This window comes from Lucilia sericata, unplaced genomic scaffold, assembly GCF_015586225.1.
Source record: "Lucilia sericata isolate MDLA Ls3-8-SP2 unplaced genomic scaffold, ASM1558622v1 Contig001231F_arrow, whole genome shotgun sequence".
NCBI classification, from domain to species: Eukaryota; Metazoa; Arthropoda; class Insecta; order Diptera; family Calliphoridae; genus Lucilia; species Lucilia sericata.
The window spans coordinates 132501-145000 of record NW_023995189.1 but is presented as its reverse complement, the minus strand read 5'-3'; the positions used below and the strand labels follow the sequence as shown (position 1 = coordinate 145000).

Below are 12500 nucleotides of genomic sequence, written 5' to 3'. Positions count from 1 at the left end.
AAAATACCTGATAACAGATAATTTTTACATATACTTAGTTGGGTGATTTTTTAGCAGTATTTTTCAGTTCATTTCAGACAGTAACAATAGTCGAGACTTGAGATTGACTACAATTCAGATTCAGACTATATGACTATAGAATGACTACAATCATAGATATATATTAATTATAGTTAAGACTATATATTGACTCTTATCTATGTAGACTATATATTAACTAAAGCCCAGACTTTATACCAAATTGTGTCAAGATTATAGTAAACAAAAGATTGGACTATAGTTGGACCCCCAAATGACTAAATATTGCGACTATAGTCATAACTACTGATTGACTACAAACTATGCATTGTTGAGATTATAGATTGTTTTAACCCAGATGTAGATTGACTATAAACCGGAAAATAGATTGATTGAGAGACTAGTCCTTAGACTTGTCAATAGTCTAATCCGTAGATTTGTCATCAGACTAGGTCATATGCTACTCAATAGTCCACAGACAAGTTAACAGACTAGAAACTATAGACTAGTCTAAAGACTATAAACTATAGACTAGTCTATAGACGAACTAGTGCACAGATTAGTCAGTAGACTATTCTAAAGACTAATAATTAGATTATTCTAGATTCTAGTTCAATTTTATTCAATAAACTAGTCAATAGACTAGTCCGTAGATTAGTCAACAGACTAGTCCATATGCTAGTCAAGAGGCTAGTAACTATAGATTATAAACTATAGTCTATTGATAAGTCTATACACTGGTCAACAGACTAACTAGTCCATTGATTAGTCAGTAAACTATTCTAAAGACTAGTCATTAGATTATTCTAGAGCCTAGTCAATAGACTATTCAATATACTAGTCAATAGACTAGTCCGTAGATTTGTCAACAGACTAGTCCATAGGCTAGTCAATAGACTAGTAACTATAGAGTAGTCTATTGACTATACAACATAGATTAGTCTATTGATTAGTCTAAACACTGGTCAACAGACTAACTGGTCCATAAATTAGTCAGTAGACTATTCTAAAGACTAATCATTCGATTATTCTAGAGACTAGTCAATAGACTATTCAATATACTTGTCCGTAGACTAGTCTATAGGCTAGTCAATAGACTAGTTTATAGTTAACTTATTAGTCCATAGATTAGTCAAAAGCCCAGACCATAAAATAACTTTAGGTGGACTGTAGACCAGACTATAGATTAACTATTATCAAGGCTATAGTTTGACTATAGCCAAGGTTATAAATTTACACACACTTTAGTCCATATTATAGATTGACTATAGTCCTGATTATAGATTACCTGGAGTCCAGACTTTAGGTTGACAAAATAGTTATTTATCAGCCTACAGATTGACAATAGCTCAGACAATAGATTCACTATAGTCCACACTGTGATTGATCAGACTTTATATATAAAGACTATAGCGTAGGCTATAGGTTGGTTATAGTACACACTATGGATTGATTAAAGTCCAAGCTATAGACTGATTATAGCCCAGATATTAAAATGTCTATAGTAGAGACTATTGTCCAAACTAAATATTTACTATAATCCAGTCCATAGGCTAACTACCGATCAGAGAATAGATTGTTTATAGCCCAGACTATAAGTTAGCAATGGTCCAAACTACAGATTGACTATAGTCAAGATCATAGTTTGCGTATAGAGATTAACTTTAGTCAAGAGTATATCTTGAATATCGTTCAGATAATAGATTGATTATAGTCCAGGCTATATATTGATTATAGTCCAGACAATACATTGACTGTAGTTAAGACTGTAGAATGACTATTGCCAAGGCTATAAAACGAATAGAGTCAAGCATATAGATTGACTCTAGTCCACACTATCGTCTCTTTTGACCCGGGTATAAATTGATTATAGTAAAGACTATATATTAAATAAATAACCAAATTATAGATTGACTGGGGCTCAGACTTTAGGTAGACTATATACCACTGGATTATAGATTGACTATAGTTCAAACTGTATAAAATCCTGGATATATATTAACTATAGTTTTGTATATAGTTTGTGACAATGGTCCCTGTTATAGACTGACTTAAAAACAATTAAACATTTTTAACCAATGTTGTTGTTATTTGGTTTTAGTACTTACGGTGATCACTGAAATCATCTACCAATATAATTTCACGTATTAAATGTTCTGGACTACGATTGAGGACACTGTAAAGAGAATGATAGACATAAGTAAAACAATAAAACATTTATATAAAACAATTAATATTAATTTATTAAGCAGTAAAATTTTAATTGATAATCTTTATTTATTTCTCACCTGACTATGGTACGCAATAGAGTTGAACGGGCCTCATTATGGAATGTTATAATAACACTGGTCTCTGGCAAGTCTTTGCGATAGTTTTTATTGCGGCACCTTTAAAAAAAGGGAGAAAAATAATAATAGTGGTTAATTTTTAAGTAAAGTAAAGACTTTCCTGAAATAACAGTAAACTAAAAAGATCCTCTATAAAACTATAAGAAATCAGTCTCAAAATTTGTTCTATTTACAAGTTATTTAGATTTTCTTTGTCACCAACTTACATGGGATGTCTGGTATCGGGTATCTCACGATTACTGGGTAGAGCATCGCTAGCCTCTTGATTGAAACGATTGCGTATGTAGGGATCTTCACCAGTCCTTAAAGCACCACCACGTATATAGCCAGCCTCATCAAAATATTCCCATTCACCTACACCACCCACACTACCACCCAGACCATTAGTTGCCACTGCTAAACCACTAGTGCTGATAACATCATGCGATGTTTCCTCTTGAGGTGACAATGCATTTAAACCCAAACTGCCAACACGTGGCTTAAATCCACCAGGATCAACACTGCCTTCAATGAGAACGTTTGTATGTAATCGATTTGAGTTTTGTGAGGCAGCTGCATAGTGATGTTGTTGTTGTAGTTGCTGGTGTTGTTGTTGTTGTTGCGGCTCTTGTTGCAGTAACTGCAGCTGTGTTTGGTGTTGCTTCAAGGCTGTCGGTGATGAAGGCATAACCTCATCCTGATATTGTTGCATAGCTTCACGTAAGCGTAATGCACGATTTTCCACCTGAAATGAAAGAAACAGAAAAAATTTTGAGATAAAAATATGTACATATATGTATGTATGCATGTATAGATGTATGGAGACTTGAAGTGGTTTCGTTGGTGTAAGTGTGTGTGTGTGTATGGTGATAAGTTGGAAATGTGCAACGACACAACTAACCAACAAACATGTAATGAAGCGTAAATTTATGGATAATCATGTAACATCAAGTGTTGCATAAACAAACTTTGATAATATTAGTTAAAAGGACTTTTTGCATAAAAAGTGTCATTATTAGTTTTTTTAAAACTTTTTAAGGAAAATAAACTTTGGCCTCAGATTACTAACATTAATCGGATTTTTAAACAAACTCGAACATCCTTACTCGTTTATGTTTTAAAACAAATATGCCCTATCACCATATATCTTAAATCCTTGTGTTCTCAATCATACCAAACACTTGTATATATATTTCCACATTATCCATTTTGACATATTTAAACGTTTTCTTTCATAATTTGCAATCAATCTTTGTAAAAACAAAATTGAAATACCTTTCTTTACCACAATTACTATTATCCATTTAATATCACTTATACAGCCTGTAGTACTATACATCTACAAACCACCTCTGCGTATACATAATAAATATCTAAAAGTTTCAAAATATTACACATACGCCTATGTTAGAAACCATATAAACTAGCAATAGGGCAGAAAAAAGCAAAAAACTTTATAGCAAACTACATTTTTCTCATAACTAGACAAATATTGAAAAAACTAGTCCCTTTATTATGTTGTAATTTATTAGATGAAAATATTGTTTGCAACAAATCACTATAAAAAACTGTTAAGTTCAAATTTGTCAAATGGTTGCTTACAATCGATCCTTTAAACACATTTTAAAAAAATTTATACAAATCACACTTAAAAATGTGGACTAGTTATTGATCACTCTATTCCTTTAAAACCCCTTATCATCATTATCATTGACCACAGTTTATTGTTTCTTTTTTCCCCCCTTCAAACCAATTTTCATCTGTTAGACAATCACTTGGCAAACGATTAAGGACATTTGATAGAAATATAATTACAATGCCTGCAGCAACAATAAGATTACATTAGAATCTTTAATCTGCTGGAAATATTTTTCTAAATCTCCAAAATACTATATAACATCTTTTGTTTGCCGTGTTCTAATCTTTAATATTCCTTATTATCATGATATTTTACAGCATATTTTTGAAATGTTATTGTTGAAAAATTCATATTTTTCAATTTGCATTTATGTGGCCTTTTTATCCTTTTCTTCCTTAGAGCCAGTAAAATATTTAATAAAATGTTGTGCAGATAAAATTTCATTAAATTATGAAGAAAATTGTTTTTTTTTTTCTCTCTCTCGGTGATAGAGCCTTAGGAAATGTATTCATATCATGATTATGGCCTAAAAACAGTGTCTAATTAGATTAATATTATACTAAGTAATGTAAATGTTTTAAAGGTTTGTGGATTGTGTGGTTAGTAGTGAAAATTAAAGGAGAATAATTGTTGAAAATTTATCTAGAAAATTGGGTTTCAACTTTAATTGCTTGTGTACAAATTTCGTTTTAATTTTATAACGTAAAGGTCGGACTATTGTACTGAATGTTGTTCAGATTATGGTCCAGTCTAGTGTCCAGACTATAATCTAGTCTATAGTTCAGATTATGGTTTGATGATTGTACAGACTATACTCCAGACTATAGTCCAAAGTATGGTACAAACTAAAGTTCAGATTATGCTTTCGATGATTGTTCAGAGTATAGTCTAGACTGTAGACTTGACTAAAGACCGGACTATAGTCTGACCTATAAAACGTACTATAGTCTAGCCTATAGACTGGCCTATAGTATGGCCTATAGTCTGGCCTATAGACTATAGTTTGGACTGTAGACTGGACTTCAGACCGGATTATAGTCTAGCCTATAGACTGGCCTATAGTCTGGACTGTAGACAGGACTATAGACAGGACAATAAACTGGATTATAGTTAGAACTACGACTGGACTATAGTTTAGTCTATAATCTAGACTGTAGACTAAACCATAGTCTGGACTATAGACCGGACCATAGCCTGGACTATAATCTACACTATAGTCTGGACTATAATCTGGACTATAGTCGGAACTATAGACTGGACTATGTTCTGGACTATAGACAGGACAATAAACTGGACTATAGTTTGAATTACGTCTGGACTATAGTTTAGTCTATAATCTTGACTATAGACTGGACCATAATCTGGACTATAATCTAGACTATAGTCTGGACTATAATCTGCACGATAGTCTGGACTATAGACGGACTATAGTCTGGACTATAGTCTAAACTATAATCTGGACTATAGACAGGACAATAAACTGGACTATAGTTTCAACTATGACTGGACTATAGTTTAGTCTATAATCTGGACTATAGTCTTGACTATAGACTGGACTTTAATCTAGAATATAGTCTGGACTATAATCTGGACTATAATCTGAACAATAGTCTGTACTATAGACGGACTATAGTTTGAACTATAGACTTTACTATAGTGTGGATTATAGACTGGACTAGATTTGAAATATAGAATGGACTATTGTCTAGGCTATAGACTTGCCTACAGTCTGCACTATAGTTTGATCTATAGTCTAGACTACAATTTGGACTAAAGATGAAACTATAATCCAGATTATAGAGCTGATCGTCGGCTATATTCTGTCTACTACACTAAATAATCCGATAATTATCCACCAAAATATAAAAATTTTTCTGCGACGGAATAAAGTCTTAATTTAATAAAACTGCAACTTTTTCCCACAAAACCCACAACTCCTCTGACTTCGCAAACAAGTAGTACCGCATTATTTTATTTTATACAGACACCAAGTTCTTTATTTATTGAACTGTGGTCGAGATTCAATACATTTTCTTATCAATTAAAAAACACATATAATTTTCTACTTATTTTCCATGTCTTTCTGACTACAACTTACACTACAATAGAATGCTGCAGAAAAATGAAAAAAACTTTTAGCACTCGCAACATCCTTCGACTACACACTCTCTCAGAAACATGAAACTGAAATTCTTAAGTTACTTTTTTTTTGTAATTTCTTTTAATTTGTTTATTACTGTTATTGGAAACTTTTCTATTATATTGCTTTTCTTTGCACTACAACGCTATTTTTTAATAGCAAATTTTTTCCAATAGAAATTCTAGCTTATTTTATGCAAAACTTATGACAAAAAAGGAATCTTAACAAAGTTTTTATTCCTTATATTCTAAAGAAACCAATATTAATAAAGGTAAGTTCTGTCCACGGAAAATTGTAACTATAAGTTCTTAATTTATGGGTAATATTGAATAATGAAATGCATTAACTTTTTCGTGTACAAGCTGTATTATTTATTATTTTTATGGATATTTTAAATTCAAATTTCTGTGAATTAAAATTAATAATGCTTATCTTTATTTAACAAACAAATATTTTGAATAATTTGTACAAAATGGGCTCTTGACTGAAGGGGATAATAAGTAGTGGGTATTAATGTAAGTTTGTAGACTATTAGTGGTAAATTAACTTAAAGCCAAACATTTGTTATATATTTTTTTAGCAACCACTAACTATATAGTTAGGCTTGTACTATAGTCAAGTCCATAGTCTAGACTATATTCTAGTCTATAATGTCGACTACACCCTAATTTATAGTTTGGACTATAGTTTAGTCTATAGTCTGGACTATACACCGGTCTAGTCTAGACTGAAGTCAAGTGTATAGTCTGAACAATAGCGTAGTCTAGAGTCGAGCCTATAGACTAGACTATAGACTAGACTATAGACTAGATTATAGACTAGACTATAGACTAGAATATAGACTAGACTATAGACTAGACTATAGACTAGACTATAGACTAGACTATAGACTAGACTATAGACTAGACTATAGACTAGACTAGACTAGACTAGACTATAGACTAGACTATAGACTAGACTATAGACTAGACTATAGACTAGACTATAGACTAGACTATAGACTAGACTATAGACTAGACTATAGACTAGACTATAGACTAGACTATAGACTAGACTATAGACTAGACTATAGACTAGACTACTAGGACTAGACTATAGACTAGACTATAGACTAGACTATACTACTATAGACTAGTATAGACTAGACTATAGACTAGACTATAGACTAGACTATAGACTAGACTATAGACTAGACTATAGACTAGACTATAGACTAGACTATAGACTAGACTATAGACTAGACTATAGACGGGACTATAGACTAGACTATAGACTAGACTATAGACTAGACTATAGGACTAGACTATAGACTAGACTATAGACTAGACTATAGACTAGACTATAGACTAGACTATAGACTAGACTAGACTAGGACTATAGACTAGACTATAGACTAGACTATAGACTAGACTATAGACTAGCTATTACTAGACTATAGACTAGACTAGTAGACTAGACTATACTAGACTATAGACTAGACTAGACTACTATAAGCCTAGACTATAGACTAGACTATAGACTAGACTATAGACTAGACTATAGACTATAGACTATAGACTAGACTATAGACTAGACTATAGACTAGACTATAGACTAGACTATAGACTAGACTATAGACTAGACTATAGACTAGACTATAGACTAGGCTATAGACTAGACTATAGACTAGACTATAGACTAGACTATAGACTAGACTATAGACTAGACTATAGACTAGACTATAGACTAGACTATAGACTAGACTATAGACTAGACTATAGACTAGACTATAGACTAGGCTATAGACTAGACTATAGACTAGACTATAGACTAGACTATAGACTAGACTATAGACTAGACTATAGACTAGACTATAGACTAGACTATAGACTAGACTATAGACTAGACTATAGACTAGACTATAGACTAGACTATAGACTAGACTATAGACTAGACTATAGACTAGACTATAGACTAGACTATAGACTAGACTATAGACTAGACTATAGACTAGACTATAGACTAGACTATAGACTAGACTATAGACTAGACTATAGACTAGACTATAGACTAGACTATAGACTAGACTATAGACTAGACTATAGACTAGACTATAGACTAGACTATAGACTAGACTATAGACTAGACTATAGACTAGACTATAGACTAGACTATAGACTAGACTAGACTAGACTATAGACTAGACATACTAGACTATAGACTAGACTATAGACGAGACTATAGACTAGATATAGACTAGACTATGACTAGATTATAGACTAGACTATAACTAGACTAGACTACAGACCCATAGACTAGACTAATAGACTAGACTATAGACTAGATTATAGACTAGATTATAGACTAGACTATAGACTAGACTATAGACCAACTATAGACTAGACTATAGACTAGACCATAGACTAGACTATAGACTAGACTATAGACTAGACTGTAGACTAGATTATAGACTAGACTATAGACTAGACTATAGACTAGACTATAGACTAGACTATAGACTAGACTATAGACTAGACTATAGACTAGATTATAGACTAGACTATAGACTAGACTATAGACTAGACTATAGACTACTATAGACTAACTAGACTAGACTATAGACTAGACTATAGACTAGACTATAGACTAGACTATAGACTAGACTATACACTAGATTAGACTAGACTATAGACTAGACTATATACTAGACTATAGACTAGACTATAGACTAGACTATAGACTATAGACTAGATTATAGACTAGACTATAGACTAGATTATAGACTAGACTATAGACTAGATTATAGACTAGACTATAAGACTAGACTATAGACTAGACTATAGACTAGACTATAGACTAGACTATAGACTAGACTATAGACTAGACTATAGACTAGACTATAGACTAGGCTATAGACTAGACTATAGACTAGACTATAGACTAGACTATAGACTAGACTATAGACTAGACTATAGACGACTATAGACTATACTATAGACTAGACTATAGACTAGACTATAGACTAGCCTATAGACTAGACTATAGACTAGACTATAGACTAGACTATAGACTAGACTATAGACTAGACTATAGACTAGACTATAGACTAGACTATAGACTAGACTATAGACTAGACTATAGACTAGACTATAGACTAGACTATAGACTAGACTATAGACTAGACTATAGACTAGACTATAGACTAGACTATAGACTAGACTATATACTAGACTAGACTATAGACTAGACTATAGACTAGACTATAGACTAGACTATAGACTAGACTATAGACTAGACTATAGACTAGACTATAGACTAGACTATAGACTAGACTATAGACTAGACTATAGACTAGCCTATACACTAAACTATAGACTAGACTGTAGACAAGACTATAGACTAGACTATAAACTAGACTATAGACTAGACTGTAGACTAGACTATAGACTAGACTATAGACTAGACTATAGACTAGACTATAGACTAGACTATAGACTAGACTATAGACTAGACTATAGACTAGACTATAGACTAGACTATAGAATAGACTATAGACTAGACTATAGACTAGACTATAGACTAGACTATGGACTAGACTATAGACTAGACTATAGACTAGACTATAGACTAGACTATAGACTAGACTATAGACTAGACTATAGACTAGACTATAGACTAGACTATAGACTAGACTATAGACTCGACTATAGACTCGACTATAGACTAGACTATAGACTAGACTATAGACTAGACTATAGACTAGACTATAGACTAGACTATAGACTAGACTATAGACTCGACTATAGACTAGACTATAGACTAGACTATAGACTAGACTATAGACTAGACTATAGACTAGATTATAGACTAGATTATAGACTAGACTATAGACTAGACTATAGACTAGACTATAGACTAGACTATAGACTAGACTATAGACTAGACTATAGACTCGACTATAGACTAGACTATAGACTAGACTATAGACTAGACTATAGACTAGACTATAGACTAGACTATAGACTAGACTATAGACTAGACTATAGACTAGACTATAGACTAGACTATAGACTAGACTATAGACTAGACTATAGACTAGACTATAGACTAGACTATAGACTAGACTATAGACTAGACTATAGACTAGACTATAGACTAGACTATAGACTAGACTATAGACTAGACTATAGACTAGACTATAGACTAGACTATAGACTAGACTAGACTATAGACTAGACTATACACTAGACTATAGACTAGACTATAGACTAGACTATAGACTAGACTATAGACTAGACTATAGACTAGACTATAGACTAGACTATAGACTAGACTATAGACTAGACTATAGACTAGACTATAGACTAGACTATAGACTAGACTATAGACTAGACTATAGACTAGACTATAGACTAGACTATAGACTAGACTATAGACTAGACTATAGACTAGACTATAGACTAGACTATAGACTAGACTATACTAGACTAGAGACTATACTAGACTAGACTATAGACTAGACTATAGACTAGACTATAGACTAGACTATAGACTAGACTATAGACTAGACTATAGACTAGACTATAGACTAGACTATAGACTAGACTATAGACTAGACTATAGACTAGACTATAGACTAGACTATAGACTAGACTATAGACTAGACTATAGACTAGACTATAGACTAGACTATAGACTATACTATAGACTAGACTATAGACTAGACTATAGACTAGACTATAGACTAGACTATAGACTAGACTATACTAGACTATAGACTAGACTATAGACTAGACTATAGACTAGACTATAGACTATAACTATAGACTAGACTATAGACTAGACTATAGACTAGACTATAGACTAGACTATAGACTAGACTATAGACTAGACTATAGACTAGACTATAGACTAGACTATAGACTAGACTATAGACTAGACTATAGACTAGACTATAGACTAGACTATAGACTAGACTATAGACTAGACTATAGACTAGACTATAGACTAGACTATAGACTAGACTATAGACTAGACTATAGACTAGACTATAGACTAGACTATAGACTAGACTATAGACTAGACTATAGACTAGACTATAGACTAGACTATAGACTAGACTATAGACTAGACTATAGACTAGACTATAGATAGACTATAGACTAGACTATAGACTAGACTATAGACTAGACTATAGACTATAGACTAGACTATACTAGACTATAGACTAGACTATAGACTAGACTATAGACTAGACTATAGACTAGACTATAGACTAGACTATAGACTAGACTATAGACTAGACTATAGACTAGACTATAGACTAGACTGATAGACAGACTATAGACTAGACTATGACTTAACTATAGACTAGACTATAGACGAAGACTATAGAATCTATACCATAGTCCTATAGAGACTATATACGAGACTATTAAGTGTAATATGATATACAACCTCGTTTTTTGCACGAAGTGCAGTTCTAGTAATTTTCCGAAAATTACAATAAAAATGTATACAGTGGGTCCTGCGTATCATAATTCGCTTATGTCCAAGCATTTATTTTAGTTAATATTTAATACTCCCACCTTAACTTTCATTTGAAGTACTTAAAATTTATTTAAACAGTCTTTATATTTTCCAACAAAATATCTTTATTATTTCAACCTGCATACTGTTTATGCAAAGCATTTAGCAACTTTTCTCCAAAAAAATAAAACTTAAACTAATTTAAATATAAAATATGTAAATTTTTCACACTGTGCAAAAGATGAATAAAAAATAAAATTATTAAAAAAATTCCATACATATTTTAAAACTTAAGCAGCTTTTTTAATTTGGTAATAAAATATAAATTTTAAAGTTTAATTGCCAGTTGCTATTTTTTTATGCATATTTCTAGTTAAAGTTATAGAAAAGCTTTCTATACATATTTAAATTGGTTGTTAGTAACAAAAAAAATTGTTTATTAACTTATGTTGCAAGTTAAAAATAAAATTCTGTCGAAATTGTTATATAACATATCTATGATGAAATGTTGGAACGACTTAACTAATATATTTTTTGCAACATGAGCTTGAAGAGGTTGATTAATTTCAAAGATAAGAAGTTGTAGTTTGTTAGTAATAAGTAAAATTTGAAATATTATGTGATATTAGTGAGTTCTACATTTCACCATTTATATGTGTTTAAAATAAATTACATATTAAAGTTTGCTGTAACATGTTTAACTATTTATAATGACTTTGTGGGAATTTGCTTACATTTATATGTTCTTAGAATTTTAAGAATTTTTCAGCTGTGTGTTGCAACTAAAGCATTTTTGTTGCCTTTCAAATGCATTCAAGTATTAAAAGGAAATTTCCTGCTTCGTTAACCCTAAATGTGCTTTAAATGA

General features: G+C 31.8%; 1 protein-coding gene across 1 annotated transcript in view; it reads right to left on the bottom strand.

The window, feature by feature from the left end:
• LOC119610565 (polypeptide N-acetylgalactosaminyltransferase 2) overlaps nucleotides 1-12500 on the bottom strand; it is a gene marked incomplete at its 3' end in the record, with an annotated part of 150478 nt that overhangs the window by 6096 nt on the left and 131882 nt on the right. Inside the window, exons 3-5 of the mRNA XM_037965835.1 lie at nucleotides 2573-3090; nucleotides 2307-2405; nucleotides 2127-2194 (exon numbers count right to left, since the gene is read on the bottom strand). Coding sequence (XP_037821763.1) covers nucleotides 2127-2194; nucleotides 2307-2405; nucleotides 2573-3090 — 685 coding nt within the window. The remainder of the gene's footprint in view (nucleotides 1-2126; nucleotides 2195-2306; nucleotides 2406-2572; nucleotides 3091-12500) is intronic.